Raw genomic sequence first — 27,082 nt, forward strand, 5'->3', positions numbered from 1 at the left:
GGTTAGTACTAGTAGATTAAGTTGCTTGAGTGAGTGGGCCACAGTTGTCCTCTTAACTTTGTCTGTAGAAATTATGGGGACAGTGTTGGAAATTGGGGTCCCTTTTAAAATTGTGTGCAATTTGAAGTATATCTGAAGTAACTAACATAAGGGAATGCATAGTGAAAATGAACTGAAGAACAGGTTTCAGACTTGTGCATCTATTTGACAAAATGGCTATTGTAACCTGAAGAGCAGCAAGATACATTTTAAGTGAGAAGGCACTGACACACAATCCAAAGAGATTGCTATGAGTGGCTATAAATTAAATTAAAATGAAATGAATTGAGAATTAAGACAATTGAAGGCTAAGGAAAGAATATGCTAAATAAGAAAATTCCACCGTATAGGTGAGGGAGAGCTGGTGAACTTAAAGCGCTTATATAATTGGTTATTCTAATCAAATGTACGGTAATCAGCTAAGGATAAGACAAAGTTCTCAAAGGATGAGGAAGAAATACAAAAACTTGATATAAGGAAAAATGAAAGCAAAAATCAGGGAGACCAAAGAGTGAGATATCTGTCCCACTTGGAAGCCCACGTTCTGCTGCCAACTTACTGAGACAGCTATAATAGGAGGTTCCATACATAATATCACAGCACTGAGAGTAAATATCGCCATGCAGAATGAGGCACTTAAGGCCACCCAATTCCCTCTTTGTCTCTAAATCTCAGTTCAATCCTAGATAATGACCAGTACCTCAGAAAACAACATTTAGTTTAAGTGGTTCAACCAAAGAAATGGAAGAAATTCAAAAGCCAGGACAGAGTGTCTGATATGATCGATTCTACAATATCAGTCAGATCCCTGGGTTGAGGATGTTTGCCCCTTATGTATAACAGCTGCTCAAACGTTAATATTAGCAGTTCCTTTAACTTCATTATGTCAGCTGCAATATAACATCAAGAAATTAAGGATCTAAACTTGAACCTTAGAAATAAATAGGTTAGTTAAAGATAATTGTGAGACGTCATTAAATATATTTCCTTCTCAAAGGGAGGACTGTTGAAATTAGGGTGCCTCGTTAAACATTGTGCATTTATTATTCCATACTGAATAGTTCCTGCACAGTTTGAGACCACATTTAACTGTGTTACAGTAGTAACTACCCTTCCACAAAAATTATCAATAGCCACAAATCCTTACTATTAGGACAATATTTTTGAAAATGAAAGTTTTGTGCTTTGAAGACATGAAAATTAATTTTCAAATGAAATGGGCAATGGGTAATGGTTATTCAATGACACGAATAGGTGTTCAATGGTTATTGACAAAAGGATTCAGACAATTGATTGACACAGTATAAACTACCTGGCCCTAGAAATAGATTATATCAATAAATACTCTGGGGCAGAGGGTGGTCTTCACAGAGTGGTTACCTTCAGGCGGTCATTGTAGGCAACTGTCCTTATTGGGTGATTCGTGTCAGGCAGTCTTCAGAGAACTGTTTTCTCCAGATGAAAAATAAACCAGAAGAGGAGGAAGATCCAAACTAGTGTCTCTTAACACCTCAGCTAGACAATAGACAACTTTGACAAGATCCATGCATTCTGCATTAAGGCCTATTTTTCCTCTGGTATCAGTGAACAATGTCAATGGCCATGGTTGTAGATATTTTCTCCTCAACCTGTTCAGACATGTTATGAGACGCCTCTGGAGCAAGAGGTATTTGATCCCAGGCCTCCTCGTTCAGATGTAGAGCACTGCTACTGTGCCATAAGAGACCCTGGTCATGGTTATATACTGTCTTTTTCTAATTGACTAATGTATCATATCTGAATTAATGCATAACAAACTCAATAAACTCAGAAAATTGCCACAAATTGTCAACTGCGTATATTAAGTAACTGTGATCACAAACTCATCCAAAATCAACAGCTTGAAGAAGGAAGGAACAGATAGGCTGTTGGAGTCACATGTATACAGCTTGGATGATGACTTGGGGAAGAGTGAAGCCTGTGGAGTTGACAGAATGGGAACATAGAAAGAAGGGGATCTTGATGGTGCGTTAACATTGAGGCTGAAAGCCACTCAGAAAACCTGTTAAAATTGTGAAGCACATAGATAGAGTGCAACATTGAGGAGATCGGGTGCAAAGGAAATTGCAATAGGCAGGGTAAGTGAGCTGGCTTATGAGGAAGGGGCCTGCTTCTGCAACCAGTCACTGGGCATTCATATGGTGATAATCTTGTCCTGTAACACAATAGCTTGGCAATACAGGCATGCAGGGTCCCTACTTTCCGGCCATCCAACAGCACTGGACATCTTGGTTCCATATTCCTGTCACTGTTGCTGGAGAACTCTTCAGATGTACATTCCTGTGCACACAACCAAAGATGAAGGGGAGCGGTCTAAGGTGTCATAGTGAGCTGATGCCATGCCCATAGCTTGCTAAGTCTGCTCCCATATTGGCAGTCATATCACCCTAAACACTGTACCAGGTTAATGGCCAAGGAATGATGCACAGCATGACAAAGTATCTATAGTCAAAACAGATAGGGAAAGAACCACAAGAACAGTGAAGTGCAAAGGAGGATGAAATATAATAACTATTGAAAAAACAATGAAAACTAAACTTTCAACTATTTACACCAGATGGTATGCTGGACAAACTGTTTTCATGCATTTTCCAGCCATCGCCCTCATGAGCTGTTGGTAGAACTTTATCCTTCTCTCCTTCCCTCTGCAATGTACTGAGCTCTCCTCTACAAATGGGAGAAGAGAGCCTGTTTTGTAGTGGGCGGTCCTCTACTTTTAGCTGGGCAATCTTGGGGGATTTATCTGAACAGGTCAAACAAGCAGCGGGTCTTCTTGCCAGAGGCAATTTGACCGTCTTCATCTGGAACTTCCAAAGGTCAGACGTGGTGTGGGGGGAGCAGGCAGAGTGGAGGTGGAGGGCTTGACCACATCTGCATGCTCCTAGGTGTCAGAGCATGAGGATTGGCGGGAAGTGGGTGAGGTTGCACAAATAAGTGTGAGATAGCAAAGAGCAAAATACAGCACCTACCGTAGTGGAGTGGAGAACATAATTGACCTTCTTATACTGCTCCCAGTCATCCTCAATCTGAAGATGACACCTACCCAAGTGAAGATCTCTAATCATGGTGGCATGGCATGTTGTTGTGGCCGCTCTGCCTGTCCTCCAGGAAGAGGACTGCTTTCTACTTCTCCTTCCACTAGGATCACCAAATCCCTCTGTGTGGTGCCAGCCTCCCCTTCTTCATAACCTCTCCTCACTCCTTCCAGAGCTGAATAGCACAACTTCCTGATGGCTGCACCCCTGCAGCTGTGCAGGGGCTTTCGAAGATAGCTTGGCTGCAAGGGATTCTGGTCTTGGGAGGGCCTCTGCTGAGTGGTGAGTTGCTTCAAGAACGGCATGTGATAAGATGGGGTGGAAATTGGAAGTGATTCTTGCCACAAAGGTTCAAATGGCAATTAATGTGGTAGGTTTGGTAAAATATGTTGAGAAAGCTCACTCAGCCTTGCAGCAAGAGTCATTCCATAGAACTCAACACAACTCACTCTTTGCCAACAAATATCAAAGATTCAGCTCTGAAATTGAACATAATTCTGTTATCACTGATGAACCACAACACCTCATTGATCTCCAGTTTTGAGTTACTAGATCTGTTCAGAATCTATTCCATCCAGTAGGCTGGTGGTGCCACGCAACCCAATGCACATATTGTCAAAGTGAAGGATTTTGTCAGCAAAAGAACTATGCAGTGTTCACTCCAGCTGATACTGCCATGGACAAATGCATTCTTGACAAGTACATTGGTGAGGATGAAGCCAAATAATTTTTCCCTCTCATTCATTCAGCATTCCTCACCTACGGTAACTCCAGTCATGCAGCTATGTCTTTTGGGACTTAGTCAACTCAGTCAGTAGTGGTATTAATAAGCCACTCTTGGTGATGGACATTAAAATTCCCTACTCAGAGTACATTTGTGGATACTAAGCTTCAGTGCTTTCTTCAGTGATTCCTTCAACTGATTTTTAACGTGGAGCAATAGTGATTCATCAGCTGGGGCAGTGTCTTAGGTGGTAATCAGCAGGAGCTTTTCTTCCCAATTTTTGACCTGATGCAATGAGACTGCAAGGGCTCTATAGTCAATACTGAGGATTCCTAAAAGAACTCCCTCCTGACTGTACATCGCTGTGCCACTATCTCTAGTGGATCTGTTCTGCATATGGGACAAGACATACTTAGGGATGGTGATTGGGGTTTTCCTGTAAAATATGACTTCATGAGTGCCACTATGTCAGGTTCTGGGACTGCTTTCTCAATGTTTGCACTATTAGATGCTCTAAGGAGGACTTTACAGGGTTGACAGGACAGGGTTTGCTATTCTTCTTTCCAGCGCCTAGGTTATTGGTGGTCTGTTCAGTTTCATTCCTTTCTTTAAACTTTATAGCAGCCAGACTGAATGGCTTGGCAAGACATTTCAAATGGTATTCAAGTGTCAACCACATTTCTCTAGGTAAAGATGGAAGATTTCCTTCCCTGAAGATGATGAGTTAACCTGATTGATTTTTTTTATAATTCACTTTGTTTTCTCATTAATCTGGGTCACCTTTAGGGTAGCATTTGATTCCAGATTTATTAACTATTGGTTTACTAGTCCAGTGACATTACCACTATGTTCTTAATAATAGAGATTCTATCTTAATGGTTGATAAATCCGAGGAATTTTTTAGCACAGAGGATTGTTAAGGCTGGGCTATAAAGTATATTCAAGACTGAGATCGACAGATTTTTAATTAGTAAGGAAATCAAGAGTTATAGGCAATATACAGGAAAGTGGAGTTGAAGATTGTCAGATCAGCCATGATCTCACCGAATTGTGGAGTTGACTCGGGAGGCTGAATGATCCACTTTTGCTCCTATATCCTATGGTCCTATGTTCTTGTACAATAGAGTATTTACAGCTTCTTTTATAACTGTATCAATCAGTACTGGCAATTTCTGACAACTATGGATGTAAATCTCTAATTCAGTCTATTCCAGGCCATTTAGTGCCATCCGATGAATGCTTAATCTCATACTTGTTAATCCTTCCTGTATATATTATCATACTCTTAATTTGCTACTGCCATCTCTCTGCCCATTTTACTAACTTGTTCATGTTATCTCTTGGATGGAATAGAAGGGGCGACATTTCAAATATGTTGTATGGCAACCACATTACTTGTTTGCCTGCTAAAATACACTAGACATGGGTGCTGAAATCTGCGTCCAACAGCTTATGCAAATAAATAATTAAAGGTTAGTTAATCTTAGAGTAAGCCTAATATTGCTTAATAATACAATTTATATGTATAGCTGGTGTGGTCAAATGAGCATCGGATGCATTTCAACAGTATGTCACTTTTGCTTTATTATCTGCACCACTGGTCCAATCCCACTTCCTGGCTTTGGAGATCTCCCTGTCCTAAAAGAACCCAGGGGCTTTTGGGGCAGCTATCTGTCTTTTTTGTGCACCATTCTGCAGTTCAGGCAGTGCCCAATGCTAAGCTAATGTGTTGGACAATTCTCCACTTTTTTGGGTATACTGAAACAATTTCACTAGGATATGGCTAGTTCTGGAGCACAAATCTTTCACACTACCATCAGGATGTTTCAGAGCCATTAGCCTATTTTGTATCATGTGAATTAAACTGGCATCTGTGGGAACCTCAGAAGGAGGCAATTCTGGAATGAAACTGATAGCAAATGTTTCACAGGTAAAGAAGAAAATGAATAAAGAAATAAGAGCAACGTTAAAACAAAACAAACAAAGATTAAACTAAGTACATTGAAATTAAGGATGAAAATGACCATCAGGAATATGAAGAGATTAGTAAAGATGTTAAAAAAAAAGCAAAGACAATTTAAAAACAAAATTTTCAAAGAATATCACAACATATTTTATAGACACACAAAATTAGGTATGAATAGGGTCATTAAGGGATGTGCAAATATGCTCATCTATAATGACAGTGAAATTACAGAAATAATTGCCTCGGTGTATATCAGCATAACCAAGAGACTGCACATAACATTACAAGAAAAGGCTCCAAGATATAGACATTTTAGTTTGAAAGAGGGCTGATAATTGATAAATTAGTTAAAATCATAAAGGATAAAACCTGGTTTGGATGGTTTGCACCCTTGCATATTAAAAAAAGGAAGGGATAACAAAGGCAAAATCTATTAAATTGACAAAAGAATTACCTAATAAAGGATGTGGTGACTGGGGACTAAAGGTTAGCTAATATTATTTTGATATTTGCAAAGGGAAATAGAAAAAAATCAAGCTTTCTCAAACTCTAAGAAACTTTCTCAATAAAATTAAACCTTTTTTTATAAGCCGTAAGAGGACTCTAAATTTTTAGGAGTCTCCAAAAATGCAGGGAAAATTTAAGTGACATAATATCTCTGGTCTTTGCTGTGCACCATTCAAATTCAACTGCTGGCTTTCTGCCTCAGCTATAGAATAACAGCCTAAGACTTCCAATTACCTTGGATGAGGTTCAGGATGGAGTCTGGGCCCCAACCCTTGCCACAGATTGGAGACAGCTTCAGGGTCTGTTGAGTGCCAAACACCCACCTTGGTTCTCTGGGATTTAATCCCAATTGTTTTTTCTCATGCCATTACAGGCCACCCTTTGGTAACCTGTGCTGCTCTATGCACCCTCCCAATAGCCCCTTACAGCCCTCATGCCAATTCCCTACCAACTTGTGACCTCTCACTTAACACTGTACACTCTACACGGCCAACCCACCTGGTATCAAACACAGGCAGACCTCAGGAGATGTGTTTCAGATTAAATAATGTTTTAAATATCAATTACAGTCTCCACTACATTAAAAGAAAATCACTCTCATTTGTGAAAATCCATTCAGTGCTTTTAAATCCCTTCAAGGCCTTAATCCCTGATAAAAACAAGTGTTTATATTCACTATCCTGCATCAAATATAGCTAATCGTCTAATAATTTATTACAACAGTCAATTAAACTGTGAATTTACAGTTTCTGTAACCATCATTTATGAAGCTGTCAGGTATTAATAATAGGAGAAAGTGAGGACTGCAGATGCTGGAGATCAGAGCTGAAAATGTGTTGCTGGAAAAGCGCAGCAGGTCAGGCAGCATCCAAGGAGCAAGAGAATCGACGTTTTGGGCATGAGCCCTTCTTCAGAAAAGTATTAATAATACCATAACAATAACACTTTTGACCATGTTAATAAACAGCTATTGGAATGACTAGAACATTTTTTCATCTCTCTCAGGCACAGATAGACTTTTTTCCCCCAATTTTTAAAAGCTGGTTATTTGAATAACTTGGTCATTTGAGATCTTTCAACTGTTACAGACACAGGCACATAATTTTTTTTTCATTTGTGGAGGATTGGTCTTTTAAACAACTACGGCAATTTAAATCCAGGTCTTCACTGCCAGTTTTTAAGATTTTCACAATCTTCACAACTCTATGGAAATCCAAGCCAAAGATTTAGTCGTAAAAAGCAAAGGAATGAAATTTGTCACCCCAGTTCTAGTGCATTTCTTTAAATTGTTGGCGAAACATAAACTACCAATTCAACATACAAAACATTGATATCAGAAACAAAACAGGATCATATGAAAGAGACATGTATATATCACAAAACCTTTAACGAAATAGGATTTCCTTGGACTGGAGCTACTGAATACTATCAACTGCAGTGTGTATTGGGGTCCTGTAAATTAAATGTTCCCCTCTTAAGATACCGGTAATTTCAAATGTAGCTACTCTGTACCTAAATGGGTAACAAAAACATTTGGGTGTGCTAACATATCACAAATTATTCTGTAGTTCTTATGCTGTAAAACTTGTCAACAAAAGTATGAGATTCTCCTGGACATCATAACTACTCCAATAACGGTTTGAGTCCAAATCAAAATATTTTATAATTTTGTTTTTTCAACAAATTGCCTGAACTCTCTTAAGTGTGCAGCCCCTTCAACTTGTTTTGTTTGGCAGTGTAAACATGGATGCCTAACTTGCATTCAGCCTGTGCAGAAATTTTTGAGTTGCTGTGCAAATGCAAACAGATTGCATAAGTTGTCAAGAAGGACTGTCAGATTTTGAAATCATATGCTGCAGGTTACCTGCGTGAAAACTGATTTATTATTCACTGAAATTAAATCAAAGTATTGTCAATGCCTTGCTTAGAAAAAGTAGAATAGGTGGATTGATGGGTTTTCAAGTCCAGGAATGGGGAAAGGGAGGTAAAATGTGAACTGAAGGGGGTGATTGGATGCACAAAGAGCACTATCCCAACTATGTTCCCAACATTTTAAAACCTGAAACAAAAAGTGCGTATTTTGCATGGGCAGGTTTATAATGGAGAACATTGAACTTTCCACAATATTATTCATCCTTATTTTATGTTTATTTAAGTATGGCAGACAAGCTGCCAACTTTGGCATCTGCCCCAACTCCTGTAATATAGGAATTACCAGGGAACAGTTGGGATTATGGTGGCCTGGACACCCACCCTATTTTACATATCCCATCCCCAAACAGAACTAGCAGAGGCAGATAACATCTAACTCACAAACATGATTTAATCCTTGAGTACTAACTTACTGATAGCAGCAATAAAACCTATCTGCCATTTCTTGATCCATCTATTTTGCTCATCCAGATATCATTTAAAATGAAATATAAGCATAAAAAGATGAAAAAAGCCATATGGCATTTGAGTGTACAGCCTACACATTAATCTGTATCTCCTCGTGTAGCTACTGCTGAATGTTAATGATATTTAGACATAAGGTGGAAAAATTTTTTTTACTACAATTTATATGTTTCCTGTGCGTTTTATAATCCAAATATATATATTATTTCCATGAACAGCTCAAGATGACGCCTGAGGACAGGGTGTGAGTTTTTTTTAGCCTTCTCCTGGGACATCTCCATTTACACAGATATTTTTCTACTGATTTCCTACACATTTATACAATAGGAATGCGGAACATATCACAGATTTGTGGTGTTGCAGTATTATCCCTCCTTCAATTCCCTTTCTACATTGCTCTTCATGGAGGTGTGCAAGCCAAGAATTCATTTTATGTTTAAAACTGGTGTTGATCAGCTTAGTTAAAACAAATTGCAGACTTTCACTAATGAAGTTGAGATGAGACATAAATACATCTCGATGTTTTTTCATACTTTATTCCTCAGCCAAAATAAACGAGTTACTCTTAGCATACTTTTTCCATATAATCATGATTTGGAGATGCAACTGGGGTGATTTGGACTGGGGTGTACAAAGTTAAAAATCACACAACACCAGGTTATAGTCCAACAGGTTTAATTGGAAACACACTAGCTTTCGGAGCGACGCTTCTTCATCAGGTGATAGTGGAGGGCTCGATCGTTACTTTGCTATGCTTGATTTTTGGTAAGTTCTCCAGCTGTTAACTTGTACCCTAATTCTTAAATCCAGATAATTTAGTTTGGTAATATTGTGGATGGAAGCATAAAGTCACAATGAGTAGATTTTCCTAATTTTTGTGCAGAATGTCAAATGCAGCCGTATCTGTTCCCCATTTAAGTAAGTGCTTCACACTGGACATCAATTATCTGACTGGTATATGATTATGAGTTACAGTTGGTTCTGCTATAACGCGTGTTTCTTCAACATGAATTGGCTTTATCACAACTGAAGAATTTAGACTGTTATTTGTGAAACGTGAACGTTCCTTACCTGTATTGACTATAATGCAATTCCGGCCCCATTAGCTTAGGTGGCACGACTATTGCGATTTTTTTATAATGCGAGGTTACACAAGAACGGAACTATTGCATTATATCAGAACCCACTGTATTGAATTTTTCTAGCAACAATCAGACAAACACTGTCATGCACCAATAATTGGCTTTTTCTTGGAATGTCAGGCTTACCCAACAGGAATGTAATGTGTTATTGCCATTCAATTTACCTTATTTTTATCTTGCACAACCAGAACTTTACCAGTGGCTTCATCAAACACAGCACCTGCAGGATGGACAAGAAACAAAGCCTGAATACGTGCCCAATTTGCAGTACAGGATTTGGAGATCACAGGAGATTAGCATGAAATAAATTTCTGCAAAAAATTATTACATAAAGTAAAACCTGAGTGTCCTTTTTATAAGTTAATATCTTCAAATGTTAGTGTTTATTCTAAGGTTGCTAGGTTGTGGATGTAAAGGTGTGGAAGTAGAGAACTAGATTGCCCAGGTTTCCTTTTCTGCCTTGTTTTGGGGTCCTGCCAAGGTAGGGACTTCAATCAGCCACTGAAGTGGCCATACTTCTGGGTCAAGAGTCTTAGCCTCTGCTCGGTAGTTGTAATATTTTTAGGGTGGACTTTTTGCGTAACAAGCCTCAGAAACTTCTTAAAACAGGAGAACCAAGCAATAGTGACCTGTCTTTTTCAATGCTACACTTGGTAGTCCTGTGAAAATATTTATCTCATCCCTTCCTTTAAGTGATCTCCCAAATAAAGTTAAGTATTTAAAAAAAAACACATTTTCTTGATTTATTCAGGTAGATAAAGAAACACTAATAATTCACAAAGGCAGTGCTGTAACCATCAGAATCCATCATAAAACAAAAGAAAAACAAAGAACAAAAGAAACAAAGACAGAGTGTTGGAGAAACTCAATAGGTCTGGCAGCATCTGTGGAGACAGAAACAAGTTAACATTTCAAGTCCAGTGATACATCATCAGAATATGCAGTGTGACTTTCAAAAGTGTTTTACTTCTCGTAAGCTGTCTCTCCTTCACTCACATACTGTTGGTTTGAGTTTGCTTTTCTCAGAAGTTCAAAAAAAGCTTTGCATATTCTCCATTTAAGTTTATCATAGAAGACATCAGTTAACTGATAAGTATACGAATGGTGACTTTCAGGTAGTTATTTCGTAAAATTAGATACTGGGCAATGTGAAAATAAGACTCTGATGAAAGTAAAAAACTAATGTCACTGGACCTAATAAGGTATTTATAGTAGATACAAACTTGCAGCAAACCATTTCTTAGAATCATAGTAGCCTACACTAGAAAATTAGGTACACAAGCTGTTGGTCAATAACACTTTAGGTTATGGTTTTTCAAGTGAATATCAAAGTCTTTTTTAAATGTGATGAATATTTTCACCTCTATTTCCCTTTCAGACAGGGATGTTGTCTATTCACTGGATGAAAAGAAAAAATCTCATCTTTCTCTAATCCTACTAACTACTGTAAATTAATTTCCTTCGGTAATTGACCTCTCTGTTAAGGGCTTGGGCCCCTTTTATCCATTGTACCTATGCACCTCATAATTTATTACTTCTCAATTAAGTCTCCAATCAACTGCTTCAATTGCAGAGAAAACAATCCCAGTCTGTTCAACCTTTCCCCAGAGCTAAAAATTTGAAGTCCTGGTAATAGCCTCATAAATCTCCATTTTATTTTCTCTAGTACAATCATAGCATTTCTGTATTGGGGTGACTAGAGTCCTAGTTATGGTCTAATAAGTGTGTTTACAAATCTAGCACAACTTCACTGGACTAATATTCTATACCTCATCTATTAAAGGAAATACCCCCTTCTTCCCCCCCCCCCCCCCCCGCCTTAGTGATTTTAACTATCTTAAGTCTTGCTACCTTCAGGAATCTGTGGACAAGCAGTCTAAGATCCCTCTACTTTACACTTCCCAGTGTTCTATTTATTGTGCATTATCTTGGCTCGTTTTCTTTTCCCAAATGCATTATCTCCATTTCTCTGGATGGAGTTCTATTTTCCATTTTTTAAAATTCACCTGACCAGTCCATTAATATAGCTTTAAAGCTTTCTTCCTCACTTTCTCAAAAGCCAATTTTCACATCATCCACAAACTGCTTAATAATGTTCCCTACATTTAAATATAAACCATTGATATATACGTTGCAAGGATATAGTACTTATCCCTGTGGTCTCCATAGAAACAGCTTTTTAGTGTCTCAAAAATGCCTGTCAACCATTACCCTTTACTTTTTGCCACTCAGGCAATTTTGGATCCAACTTGGCATTTAGGTTAACTAGGGTGAGCTAAACCTTGTTTAAAGGTCTAAACCTTGTTAAAAGCCTCCCTAAAATACATTTTGAACCAGATCAATTGTGTGACCCTCATTGACCTCCTCAAAATTCAATCAAGTCATCAGACATGACCTTCCTATTTAAAAAAAATGATCCTCCCCTTTCTGGTTATCTTCTTGCTATTCATGTATTTACTAACATCCTTGGATTTTCTTAATTTTACTTGTCAGCTTTTTTTCCAAACACCTTTTGCTCCTAATTTCCTTTTTTTTGTTGCACTTTCTATGATGTTAGAGGAATTATGCTGTATTAAGCTCTCATGTCTCCAGGTTCTTTTTGTTTCTCATTCTAGCCTTACATCCCTTAATATTCAAAGAGCACTAGATTTGAGAATACAGTATTGTTTTTCTTTGTGGGAATATATTTGTTCTGTATTCTCACTATTTCCTCTTTGAATGCCTTCCACTGCTTTGTCATGAATTTACTTTAAAATTGCTGTTTCCAATCAACCTTTGCAAATGTTAGCCTTTGAAAATTGGCTTTTCTCCACATACATTACACATAACAAATGTTCCCTTTTGAAATCTTGTACTGCTGAAAGTTATAATGAGGCCAGCTCTGTTGTGAATCATAAATATTTCTAGAAAACATTATACCACAGAACCTGCAACTTGGATTAAAAACCAAGCCAGAAATATTCCTGAGAAAAGGTGAGTACATTGACTGGAGAAAGAGTCAGTCTCTGAAACATCAAAAAAAAATGACTGCTTTGATAAATATAAAATGTATTTTAATAAAACAGCCACTTAGACATATGTATATTTACATAATAGTTCACAGTTAATCTTCAGGTCCAAATGGAAAAACGGAGGTTAGCAAAGCAAAATGTGGTTGACTCTAAACTGCCTTTTTGGCAATAAGGGGATGGGCAATAAATTCTGGCCTAGCCAGCAATGCCCTCATCCTATGAATGAATAATAAAAATCGTAGAACACTGAACTTTAATTAAATTCATCAGTGAATGTAGTTTGGTATAATGAGATTCATGTAGTTCAAGATCATGTAACTAATTTCATGACTCTGATATCAGTAACAAAGAGAGAAGACCAGTCTAGAATGAAATCTGAACAGAGAGGTCTTAGATACAATAGTAGATAGCTGTATTTGATAACCTACTATGTGCAGGTGTAAGTGAATGGGTGTTGCAATACATAAGGGATTGAAAAGCCTTAATGATAAAGAGTAAACTGCCTCAGGGGCAGTGGTTGTGCAGACACCCACACCTCAAGACAATCCAGATGGATGTCTCATTGTGTATATATCAGTTTTGGTTAAAGGGACAACATATGGTAGGTAGTTCATTCACCAACTTGACAGAAAGTCTATATGGTTGAGATTGAAAGTATTCAAAAAGAAATTAGTGAAAAAAAAATCATTAAGGCCAATTGGTTGATTTAGTTTTATTCACATACGCTAAATTAATCTCAAGTTTTATGTCAAAGTAATAGGCATCCCCAAAAAAATAGTTTTCAGGGTTTGCTAAAGGATGTAGACAAATCTAGAATTAGCAGTCTATTAAGAATCATTCTTTTTTGTGTGTTTCTTAAGTCATTCATAATGCTTCAATTGCCACATTTTTCCATTGAAAAAAAGTTCAAAGTTTTGTCTGAAACATGATATTTCTCAGAATTTCAGTTTTTCTTTTACTTCACCAGTAGATATTTTTTGATTTGTTGCTTTCAAAAACTCTTGGTATACCTGATAGTGTGTAGAACTTTTGGATTTGTAGTTCCAATACTCAACATCACAACTTGTTCTAAAATCTGTATACCTGCTTCTGCTAAAAGTCCTTATATTGGTAATCCCATTGACGTCCCGTTGATTTGTTTGTAGATTTTGTCATTGAAGTGAAGTGGATTGTGAGGCACAGGTCTACTAGTTTGAGGATGCTGATGGAGTTTGGTGATGGAGTTGGTGCTGTCAGGTATTTGTGTCATTCATTCGTCTAGCAGCAAGGCCAGTGTTTCTTTGGCTAGGGTGATGTTTATTGATGTGAATAGTGCAGTCACGTCGAATGAAACCATGACCTCGTCGTCCTTTATCTTGGTGTCTTTGATGATGTTAAGGAATTCCTGGGTGGAGTGGATGGAGTGGGCTGAGTCTTCTACTAGGTGTTTCAGTTTGTGTTGCAGTTCCTTTGCTAGTCTGTATGGCGGTGTACTGGGAAGTGAGACTATGGGCCTGAGGGGGCCCCTTGTTTATGTACTTATGGTAATCTGTAGAAACAGGGTGTGTTGGATCCTTCAGATTTCATCTTTGGAGGTCTGTCTTATTAATGTCATCTATCTTATGTCGTTTCTGCAGGGTCACTGTCATGCTGTTTTCTAGCTGTGGAGCAGGGTCCATCGCCACCTGTTGGTAGGTATTGATATCTGTGAGTAGTGTGTTTGCTTTCTCAATGTATTGTGTCCTGTTCAGGATGATGGTCATGTACCCTTTGTCTATCGGTAGAATTATGATATTTCTGTCTTTTCTCAGTCCTTCCAGTGCTTTCCTTCCAGTGTGTTGAGGGTGTTCCTTTTTTCCTTTCTGCTTAGTGTTGGTGCTACTGTCTGTCATATGGCCTACTGGGTTTCTTCTGTAAGTCCATTGTCTTTCAGGGTGGATTCCAGTGCCGTTAGGAAGTCCTTTTTATCCGCGTCCCTGTGGTTGAAGTTCATCCCTCATACTAGGACGGCTCTTTCCGTGTCTGTGAGTGATCAGTCAGACAGGTTCTTTATCCACGTCTCTGAATTGTTTGTGTTTTGCTGTGAGAGAGCTTGGCCAGTTTTTCTTGTAGGCCTGAACACCATTAGCAAACATATAGATTTGGACCCTATTTACCAACCTCTCAGAAACAGTACCAGAAATAATATCACTGACCACAACAAACTGAGATAGATAAATAGCAAGTGGGACAGAACACCAAAGCTTCATCGTAGACTCACTAATGATGTTACCTAGCATGGTGACGCAACATCTGAGATCAAATCTACCAGCCCAGTCAGCAAATGTACAACCTGATCCACAACCTGAGCTATAAATCTTCTCCAAAATCTCAAAGTTCACATTTTGTTCTTACTGATATTTATGTATATTGCTTAGACATTGCTAACTAACTGAAAACACTACACTAAGCCCATCACACTAAGAATGTGACTGAAGGAGAGATCTTTATACTGGAATGTCATATGCCGTGATGCAAGTGCCTTAAGGAACAGATGTCTGGTCTCAGTCTAGGGCATAAACAAACTTTTGCAATCAATTCCATTATTCTTTACTAGCCAGTTGGTCTCCAGTTGTACTACTGTTTAAAAACTGGTATTAATTGATCCTGAACTTATCTTTAGATTCCATGTTTTCTCCAGCTATATTCACTTTCATAAAAGTGCTCTCCTCCGCTTCATCCCATCTTCCACTGATATTTTCATCTTTGTCATTTCCAATCTCAATAATGCATTAATCAAAAGACTGCAAATGCTGGAAACTGGAAAAAAAACTAAAAGGAGTGAAAGCACCAGGCAGGTCTGTACTACATGAAGAGTGAAGAAAGTTCATGTCAGATTGGCATCAAAACTGAAAATGAAATGAAAATGTACCTCAGTTCATAACCACTGCCCCTACTTTTCTTTTGGCAGCAATTGATGGCAATTTCACTAATAACCCATTTACACCTCCTCTAGCACCAATTTTTTATTTCTTTTCACAAGCACCCCACTACCAATCTGGTTTGCCTTGAACTCTTATTGCTTTTGCTACTTAATGTCACCTTTTTAACACCCTATCATAGATTACCCCTTTCGTCCTATCCTCCCCTTTCATTTTCTTTGCCTCTATATTGGAAGTCTGTTTTCTTTTTCCACTTCTGATGACCTCGTTGACCTGAAATATTAATTGAAAATCTGCAGATACTGAATGACCTGCTGAATATTTCCAGCGTTTTCCCTATTTATATTAATGCTTTCTTACTTAGTTGCCTAACCTCTAACTTCTTTAAACACAGTTAGATTGAACCCTCTACTAACCTTATCTAATCCTGCACTAAGTCAATCTAGCCCATTACCTCTCTTCGCTGACCTACACCATGTCTTAATACATTAATTTAATAAATCTTTTAATGATCCCATTCCTCCTTTTTGTAATCTCATCCAACCTTACAATTAACTCTTGTCTACTCACCTCCTCCATCAAATTCTTTCTTTTTCTGACTTTGAGCCCATCCATTTTGACACACGATTGGCGATTTGGCCTTTAGTCACCTAATCTCATGCTTTGGAATTCTCTCTCTCCAACAGTGCTATCTTTCCAACTCCCTCACATTCTTTAAAACTTATCTTTTTAATTCTCCTAACAGTTCTTTCTCTATCTTGGTGTTTTTAGATCATACCTCTGTGACATATGTCGGGCCAAAGGATTGATAATTGTTGTAGCTTAAATATTTTTTATTTGCCTAATAAAAAGCTGATTATTTTATTTTCGCTTAAGTCAGTCATTTCCTCAGTGTGACTCTTAAGGTTTTTAAAGTTTAATTGTAACATTTTTTATTACATTTCTTTTTATTCTTGAATTAATTTGTTTTGCATTATATTTTCCTATTCCTCCCTCTGAATAAATAGGTTTTGTGCTGAAGAGAAACATGTAATTGGTCTTCGTGCTGGAAACAGATGTGAAAGTTCAGCTGAAGTCAGTTTAAACTGTATACTTACTGTAAACACATGCAGGGAGGAGGGCGTGGTCTTCAAGATACGTTTTGAAATAGTTTCAAATGCTTCTATTTAGTTTATTGGGCTATAAATGGTACATGTTTTTAGTAAGCAATGTCAAAGAAATTATTCTTCGATCAGTTAACAAAGTGATTTGAAATAGCATGGTGCAGACTTTAAGTTTCAATTGAACAGAATTCATAGGTCAACTTGCCTCAAAGGCAGATTTACACAAGATAGAATAATAATCTTACAAATCGGATGTGAGATGCAGAATTAAGGGCTGTACTCAAACCTGAGTATGGCTGTTAGTCAATTCCAAAAGCACAAAGCAGATTCACACAATGGCTTTCAACATGAGACGTTTACAAAGGATGATGAATCTAAGAGGTCAACTTCAGTGTATTAACATGTTATACTATGTAACCATATAACATAAAACTAACAACTATGGTTTTAATGCGTAGCAAGTCCTGATCACTAGCAGAGAAACGTATCACGAGGAAACAATTTTTTTAGGAGCAAGCAACTGGCTTCTCTGTCAATTCTATCTGCTCCCCCTGGTAAAACCATCTGCTTACCTTCTAAATTTCACAGTATGGGTGCCACCACAGTTCACTTTCCTTGTATCCAATATTGGATACCAATCCTGGTGGCACTATTGGGACAATATGTCCTTCCAATAGGAAGCAGAAACCCCACTTCAAGCCAATTATGTTCCAAAGGATGTTAAATGGCTGCTGAGTGAGCTGGTCAAATGTAGGTGGGCTCACCTTAACCTTTACCACACGCCCAGGTGTAAATTTAAACTCCAAGTCTATGTTTAAATTTTCACCATTTAGAATTTATTTTGTTCTATCCTACCTATTCCAATTTCAATAACTTCACATTTTCCTACACTGAAACCAACTACTACGATTCTGCTCATTCACTTACTATACGAGTATCTTTGTAATTATGTGTTTCAATCTACACCACCTTTGATTTTGTATCATTCTAAATAGTTGAGGTTCCAATATTGATCCTTGAAAGATGCCAATAGTAGCATTATTATTGTTATTCTTTTAGGAAGTATTTCACCACCAGATCATAATCTGACTTCAGTTTCATGGGTTTCAACTTTGCTAAAAGTCTCTTATCAAATGTCTTCTCGTGGTTCACATAAATTGCTATTCCCCTGCAATCTCTTGAAAAAACTAAATAAGGTTGGTGAGACTTGAACTCCCCTTCGAGAGCCTCATGCTGTGTCCCTCTGGTCAGCTGAAAAGTTTCAAGGTATTCAGTCACTTTATCTTTAACTACACACAGACTTGTAATTTCCTGGTAACACATGTAAGGCTCTCTAGCTTATAGTTCCCTGGTTTCCTTTTTCACCTTTCTTAAGTAACAAATTAATATATCCAATTTTCCAATCTTAAGGAACAGTTCCCAAATCAAGATAACATGGCAAGATTATAGTTCGGATATCTGCGAACTTCCCACCTACTTCCTATAAAAACTTTGATAAATTCCCAGGATCAGATTAATTCACTCTTCAATGTAATTATTTTCTTAAATTTTTCATAAAGAACTTTTTGTTTGGTCCCTAAACTGGATTCATTATTATTTTCCATGGGATACCTTGCATGCAGACATCTTCCTTTACTGTAAATAGGAATGCAAAGTAATTCAATATTTCTGACATTTCCTTATTTTCATTGGCAACATTGGAAAGGAGCCCATGTTACTTCTGACCATCATTTAAAATATTTGTGTTGATTTTGATATGCCTTTCAAGTTTCTTTTCATTTTTTCTTTTTATACCTCCTGGTAATTCTTTTCATCCTCTCCTGTTCTTTGTATTTCTCCCATTGGATAGAAGCTGTGCTATTTTTTGCATTACTGCATGCTTTTCCTTTGAGTTTCATGGTGTTGTGGCTGTTAGTTTTTGGAAAGTAGAATTCTTGTCCCTTGTGAATATAAGCTGTATTTATATTAAATTATTCATAGACACCCTGCACAGGATCTTGTTTCATTTATTAACAGACTTGCTCAGTTGATTGTGGCTAGTCTAGAGTCTCATCACAGCCTTTGTCTAAATTTAAAATATTAACAGTTGTTTCTATTTTCTCCTTTTCAAACACCATGAATCAAAGCTTTCAGCTAGCACAAAGTAGATAAGCTTGATGGTGACTATGCCTTAAATTGCAAACTTACCATTTACACTAGAACTTTTGCACTTTCCAATGCCACTCCAGCAGGGTTGCAGAGATGAACACAAAATATCAAGCATATTTCTAGCCTCTTTCTCATCAACAACTGAAGATTCACACCCTTCAATTCCTTCACTTACATTGTTTTAAATGGATGTCAATTCTAATACTAATCAATTTCCTCTCAGTGACAATGCTATGCCTTCTCACACCCCTACCAAATCTCAAATACGTTCTCCATCATTAACATTCCCGCCTCAGGACTGACTGTGTGGAGTTTGCACATTCTCCCCGTGTCTGCGTGGGTTTCCTCCGGGTGCTCCGGTTTCCTCCCACAGTCCAAAGATGTGCAGGTCAGGTGAATTGGCCATGCTAAATTGCCAGTAGTGTTAGGTAAGGGGTAGATGTAGGGGTATGGGTGGGTTGCGCTTCAGCGGGTCAGTGTGGACTTGTTGGGCCGAAGGGCCTGTTTCCACACTGTAAGTAATCTAATCTAATCTAATCTAAACAACAGTCACCAATATCCCATCTCAGGACATATTCATTGGCAGTGACCGCACAACCCTACCCATAGATGTTTACGTTAGACATTTTACCAGCTTTATCACACTTTTAGGGTCCGGCTTGAATCCAAATATGCTTCTGAACTTCAATAGAGTTCTGCTACATTTTAGATCACACCGGCACCTATCATTGAAATGTTACTGCTATGGAAGTTACTCTGGCAGTTATGTAGTTAACATAGTGTTGAAATGCATGCCCAGAATCAAATTACAGAGCTCCAGTTACAGATTTCTTTTTTTTCCACAATAGGCAAACACTCAAGTGGCCAGTGACAAACACTGCCCTTCACCTCAAAGGGCAAGCACACCTGTTTTTTTTATTTTAACCCCCACACTACCACCTAAGTGCGGTAGTGCTTATTTTATCCCCCTCCAGTTACAGATATTTTTTTTTTTAAATTTTTTTTTTTGAGAGCCCTCCAGAACAATTTATTTATTTATTTATTTATTTATTTATTTATTTTTTTTTTAAAAAATTTAACCCCCACACTACCACCTAAGTGCGGTAGTGCTTATTTTATCCCCCTCCAGTTACAGATAATGGTAGTGCACTGCACTGTGATAGGCTAGTTAAATCACTGATAGACGAGCTAATACTGAAGACGATGGTATTGTAATGTGATAGGTTAAGTGTAATGGAGGGAATTAGCGTGGCAGACGATGTATAGTTTAGAAACAAGCCAGCATGATTGGTTATGCTAATGTTATCTGATAAGTGTGGGAACAACAACTGCATAAGCTGCAGAGGAACAAGGAGCTTGTGGACAGTCAGTGAAGACATTTTTCTGGCTGCCACAGCTTTCATTTTGGCCCCCCAACTGTGGGAAATTGAGAAGCAAATTTGTAAGGAGGTCTCAGATATCTTTAAGAATGATAGGGTTGTAACAATAAGTGATTTTAATATACCAAACATAGATTGGGACTGCCATAATATTAAGGGACTGGACGGTGAGAAATTTGTTAAGGGTGCACAAGAATTTTTTTTTTCTCAGTATGCGGATGTACCTACTAGAGAAGGAGAAAAATGTGACCTTCTCTTGGGAAATAAGGCAGGGCAAGTGTCTGAGATATCTGTGAGGGAGCACTTTGGGGCTAATGATCATAATTCTATTAGTTTTAAGTAGTTATGGGAAAGGGTATACCTAATCTAAAGGTTAAAGATCAAAATTGGAGTAAGGCAAATTTTGATGGTATTAGGCAAGAACTTTCAAAAGTTGATCCGGAGAAATTAATCGCAGGTAAAAGGACAGCTGGAAAATGGGAGGCTTCAAAAGAGAGATAATGAGAGCCCAGATGCAGTAAGTTTCTATTACTGTGATGGACAAGGCTGGTAGGTGTAGGGTATGTTGGATGACTAGAGAGAAAAGAAAAGGAGGCATATGGCAGATGTAGACAGCTGAGATGAAGTGAATCCCTTAAGGAGCATAAGGGCAGTTGGAGAGTACTCAAGAGGGAAATCAGGAGGGCAAAAAGGGGACAAGATAGCTTTGGCAAATCGGGTTAAGGAAAATCTAAAGAGATTCTACAAATCCATTAAGGGCAAAAGGTAGCTAGGGAGAGAATAAGGCCCCTTAAAGATCAACAAGGCTATCTATATGTATAACCACAGGAGATTGGTGAGACACGAAACAAGTGTCTTGCATCAGTATTTACAGTGGAGAAGGGCATGGAAGCTAGAGAACTTGGAGAAATAAGCTGTAGTGATTGGCACAATGTCAGCCAGGTGGATCTCATAGAATATGAGTTTCCTGATTGCGGCTGTTAACCTAGTTTAACAGGGAGCCCTGGCTTACAGATATAAACAGGAGTGTCAAAAATTAAACAGGAGACGCATTGCCCTTTGATGTGAAGGGCACTAAAAAAAAAATAAACAGGAGTGTCAGGGCTACTGCTTACTCTAAGAGCTGGCTCTATGCTAGATGGATTAGTGTCATGTATTATGCATCTGTAAATAAAGAGAGACTTGGTGACGGGATACTGGGCATCGTGGAGTTATTTCAAGAGTGCTAGCTTGAAAAAGTGTCCATATTAACATGGTTTTGTACGGGGTAGATCGTGCCTTACCAACTTATTAGAGTTCTTTGAGGAAGTGACCAAGTTGATAGATGAAGGAAGGGCTGCAGATGTCATATACATGGACGTTAGTAAGGTGTTTGATAAGGTTCCCCATTGTAAACTAATGGAGAAAGTGAAGTCACATGGTGTGCAGGGTGTTCTAACTAGGTGGACAAAGAACTGGTTGAGCAACAGGAGACAGAGAGTAGTAGTTGAAGGGAGTTTCTCGAAATGGAGAAAGGTGACCAGTGATGTTCGACAGGGATCAGTGTTGGTCTGATCAGCAAGTTTGCAGATGACGCAAAGATTGGTGGAGTAGCAGAAAGCAAGGGGATTGTCAAAGAATAGAGGAAAATATAGATTAGGTGTGAGAGATGGGCAGAGAAGAGGCAGATGGAGTTCAATCCAGGCAAATATGAGGTGATGCACTTTGGGAAGTCTAATTCTACAGGGAATTGTACAGTAAACGGAAGAGCCTTGGGAAAAGTTGTTGAGCAGAGAGATCTGGGAGTTCAGGTCCATTGTACCCTGAAGGTGGCAACACAGGTGGATAGTGTGGTCAAGAAGGCATATGGTACGCTTGCCTTCATCGGATGGAGTATTGAGTACAAGAGCTGGCAGGTCATGTTAAAATTGTACAAGACTTTGGTTCGGCCGCATTTGGAATACTGTGTACAGTTCTGGTCGCCACATTACCAAAATGTGGACACTTTGGAGAGGGTGTAGAGAAGGTTTACGAGGATGTTGCCTGGTATGGAAGGTGCTAGGTATGAAGAGAGGTTGAGTAGGTTAGGATTTTCATTAGAAAAAAGGAGATTGACAGGGGACCTAAATGAGGTCTACAACATCATGAGGGTTTAGACAGGGTAGACAAAGATAAGCTTTTTCCCAGGGTGAGGGATGCAATAACAAAAAGTCATGTGTTCAAGGTGAGAGGTGCCTGGAACGCGTTGCCAGCAGAGGTAATAGAGGCAGGCGCGGTAGATTCATTTAAGGTATGTCTGGACAAATACATGAGTAGATGGGGAGCAGAGGGATAGAGATGCTTCGGAATTGGGTGATAGGTTTTGACAGTGGATTTGGATCGGCTCAGGCTTGGAGGGCCAAAGGGCCTGTTCCTGGGCTGTAAATTTTCTCTGTTCTTTATTACAGAGGAGGAGGTGCTTAACATTTTAAAATGCATAAAGGTGGATAAATCCCCGGGACATGATTAGGTGTAGGTAAAAACAATACTGCAGATGCTGGAAACCAGATTCTGGATGAGTGGTGCTGGAAGAGCACAGCAGTTCGGGCAGCATCCGAGGAGCAGTAAAATCGACGTTTCCTGATGAAGGGCTTTTGCCCAAAATGTTGATTTTACTGCCCCTCGGATGCTGCCTGAACTGCTGTGCTCTTCCAGCACCACTAATCCAGAACATGATTAGGTGTATCCTAGAACTTTGTGGGAAGATTAAGTGATTGCTGGGCCCCTAGCTGAGATATCTGTATCCTAACATGGTAAGGAAAAGCCAGGGAACTATAAACTGGTGAGTCTGACGTTAGTGGTGGTTAAGTTGTTCAAGGGGATTCTGAGGGACAGGATTTACATGTATTTGGAAAGGCAAGGACTGGTTAGAGATAGTCAACATAGCTTTCTGCGTGGGAAATCGTATCTCACTAACTTGATTGAGGATTTTAAAGAAGTGCAAAAGAAAATTGATGATGTAGAGTGGATGGACGTTGTCAATATGGACTTCACCAAGGCGTGGAACATGGTTTCACTTGGTAAACTGGTTAGCAAGGAATCCAGGGAGAGCTAGCCATTTGGATACAAAACTGGCTTGAAGGTAGGAGACAGAAGGGGGTGGTGGAGGGTTGTTTTTTAGACTGAAGGTCTGTGACCAGTGATGAGCTACAAGGATCTGGGTCAACTGTTTTTGTCATTTACATAAATGATTTGGATGTGAATATAGGAGGAATGGTTAATAAGTTTGCTGATGATACCAAAATTGGCGGCGGCGTGGACAGTGAAGAAGGTTACCTCAGAGTACAACGGGACCTTGATCAGATGGACCAAAGAGTGGCAGATGGAGTTTAATTTAGATAAATGTGAGGTGTTGTATTCTGGAAGGCAAGTCAGGACAGGATTATACACTTAATGGTAGAGTCCTGGGGCGTGTTGTCAAACAAAGACACCTGCAGGTGCATAGTTCCTTGAACGTGGATTCATAGATAGACAAGATGGTGAAGAAGGCATTTAGCACACTTGCCTTTATCAGTCGGTGCATTGAGTATAGAAGTTGGGAGGTCATGTTGCGGCTGTACAGGACATTAGTTAGGCCACTTTTGGAATATTTTGTTCAATGCTGGTCTTCTTGTTATAGGAAAGATATTATTAAATTTGAAAGGGTGCAGAAAAGATTTACAAGAATGTTGCCAGGATTGGAGGTTTGTATTATAGCAATAGGCTGAGACTATTTTCCTTAGATTGTCAGAGGTTGAGGGGTGACCTTACAGAAGTTTATAAAATCATGAAGGGCATGGATAGAGTGAATAGCTAAGGTCTTTTTCCCAGGATAGGCAAGTCCAACATTAGAGAGCATAGCTTTAAGATGAGAGGGGAAAATTTAAGAGAGACTTAAAGGGCAACTATTTCACACACAGCACGGTGTACGTTTGGAATGAACTGCCAAAGGAAGTGGTACAATTACAACATTTAAGAGGCATCTGGATGGGTACATGAATAAGAAGGGTTTAGAGGGATATGGGACAAATACTGGCAAATCGGACTAGATTAATTTATGATACCTGGCCAGCATGGACGAATTGGATCAAAGAATCTGTTTCTATGCTGTACAACTCTAAGACTATCTGCACCTTGTGTTACCAGTTTATGCAGCAAATAGACTGCATATGCATCAATCAAACGTCCACTTCTCAAAGTCTAAGGGGAGTAGTCCTAAATCAAATCAAAGGAAACACAGAACCAAGTCTTCCTGACTGAAGGGCAAGTCAAGGGCAGCTAACAATATCAGTCCAGGGATTTGGGCACAGATGTCTGCCACTTGCAGTGGTCAATGTCAGGATCCTCTTTTTGTAGGTGGCAAAGAGCTGAATATCAAATACCTTACCTCCCTCGTTGGCTCTTTTTGCTTAATAATGAGTCTTTTCCTCCGGAAAGAAACAAAGAGTGGAATTGAGTGAGATGAATGTGGCTCGCCCAATGGCTAATCTGATGAAAGACGGGTAGTGAGGTGTCCTGAATGAGTAGAACATACCAGATGGCCTCCTTCTTTAGAGACCGCAATTTCCCTTCCCATGTGGTTAAAGGTGCCCTCCAACGCATCTCGTCCACATCCTGCCCCTCCGTCCTCAAACCACACCCCTCCAACCGTAACAAGAACAGAACCCCTTGGTGTTCACCTTCCATCCTATCAATCTTCGCACAAACCACATCATTGGACGACATTTCCGCCACCTCCAAACGGATCCCACCACCAGGGATATATTTCCCTCCCCACTCATTTCCGCTTTCCGCAAAGACCGTTCCCTCCATGACTACCTGGTCAGGTCCACACCCCCCAACAACCCATCCTTCCTTCCCAACACCCTCCTGCCACTGCAGGAATTGCAAAACCTGCGCCCACACCTCCTCCCTCACCTTCATCCAAGGTCCCAAAGGAGCCTTCCACATCCATCAAAGTTTTACCTGCACATCCACCAATATCATTTATTGTATCCGTTGCTCCCGATGCGGTCTTCTCTACAGTGGGGAGACTGGACGCCTCCTAGCAGAGCGCTTTAGGGAACATCTCCGGGACACCCGCACCAATCAACCCCACCACCCTATGGCCCAACATTTCAACTCCCGCTCCCACTCTGCCAAGGACATGCAGGCCTTGGGCCTCCTTCATCGCTGCTTCCCACCACCCGACGCCTGGAGGAAGAACACCTCATCTTCTGCCTTGGAACACTTCTACCCTATGGCATCAATGTGGATTTCTTCATTTCCCCTTCCCCCACCTCACCCCAGCTCCAGCCTTCCAGCACAGCACCGTCCCCATGACCTGTCCTACCTGCGTACCTTCCTTTCCACCTATCCACTCTACCCTCCTCTCTGACCTATCACCTCCATTCCCACCCCCACTCACCTATTGTACTCTATGCTACTTTCTCCCCACCAAACCCGCCTCTCATTTATCTCTCCACTGTGCAGGCACCCTGCCTCTATTCCTGATAAAGAGCTTTTGCCCGAAACGTCGATTTTCCTGCTCCGCGGATGTTGCCTGACATGCTGTGCTTTTCCAGCACCACTCTAATCTAGAATCTAGTTTCCAGCATCTGCAGTCTTTGTTTTTACCTAGAAAACAGAGGTCAGGATTAGTGGTGTAGGGATTGAGTGGGTGAGAATGAGTGAGGGAAGATGTTACAATGTGATAGTGAGAGTGGTAGACATGGAGCCTTAGTGTGAGTAGCAGATGAGATAGTGTGAGTGTGCCTATGGTAAATGGGAGGATACAATGTGCAGGAAATCAGAGGGGCATGGTGCATTAGTAATGAGGCAAGTTTGAGAAGGTATCATGAGAAATCTTGCTAAGCTTCACTCAGAGAGACCATCCTTGAAACTCAACAAAATTGACGTTTAGCTGAATTCCAGTAAAATTCAGCACTGCATTTCTGTTAAGGAGACTTAATAGAACATAGGTATTTCTCCTACTCCAAAACTATTAGCCTGCTTCATCATTCATTATTCCACATTCCCGCTTACAACAAACAACTTTCATCCCATTGCTTATCAAGCATCTACCTACCTCCACCTTAAAAATATTCAAGTGGTTGCATCTACTGTTTTACTGTGAGAGAAAAATAATTCTCCTCATTGTCTTAAACAGATGACCACTTACTTTTGAACAGTAGTTCTTGGTTCTAGATTTTACCCACAAGAGGAACACCCTTTCCACATCGACTGTCATGATTCCTCATGTATACTTCAATCAAGTCACCCCTTACTCTTCTAAACTCTAGCAGATACAAGCCTACCATCTTAATTTTCTCAAAAGGCATCCCAGCCATTCCAAGTGCTTGTCCAGTAAACCTTCTCTGAACTGCTTCCAATGCAGTCACATTCTGCCTTAAATAAGGAGACAAAAAGGTATAGGAGCAGAAGTAGGACCTTCAGCTCAGTGGAGAAAGTGAGGTCTGCAGATGCTGGAGATCAGAGCTGGAAATGTGTTGCTGGAAAAGCGCAGCAGGTCAGGCAGCATCCAGGGAACAGGAGAATCGACGTTTCGGGCATAAGCCCTTCTTCAGGAATGAGGAAAGTTTGTCCAGCAGGCTAAGATAAAAGGTAGGGAGGAGGGACTTGGGGGAGGGGCGTCGGAAATGTGATAGGTGGAAAGAGGTCAAGGTGAGGGTGAAAGGTCAGACTGGGGTGGGGGC

At 39.5% G+C, this 27,082-nt stretch overlaps 1 protein-coding gene across 1 annotated transcript in view; it reads right to left on the reverse strand.

Annotated features, from left to right (window-relative positions):
* nudt6 (nudix (nucleoside diphosphate linked moiety X)-type motif 6) overlaps positions 1 to 27,082 on the reverse strand; it is a 135,899-nt gene that overhangs the window by 60,244 nt on the left and 48,573 nt on the right. The window contains exon 3 of the mRNA XM_043674063.1: positions 10,014 to 10,069. Coding sequence (XP_043529998.1) covers positions 10,014 to 10,069 — 56 coding nt within the window. The remainder of the gene's footprint in view (positions 1 to 10,013; positions 10,070 to 27,082) is intronic.

This window comes from Chiloscyllium plagiosum, chromosome 32 (assembly GCF_004010195.1).
Source record: "Chiloscyllium plagiosum isolate BGI_BamShark_2017 chromosome 32, ASM401019v2, whole genome shotgun sequence".
In the NCBI taxonomy this organism is placed as follows: domain Eukaryota; kingdom Metazoa; phylum Chordata; class Chondrichthyes; order Orectolobiformes; family Hemiscylliidae; genus Chiloscyllium; species Chiloscyllium plagiosum.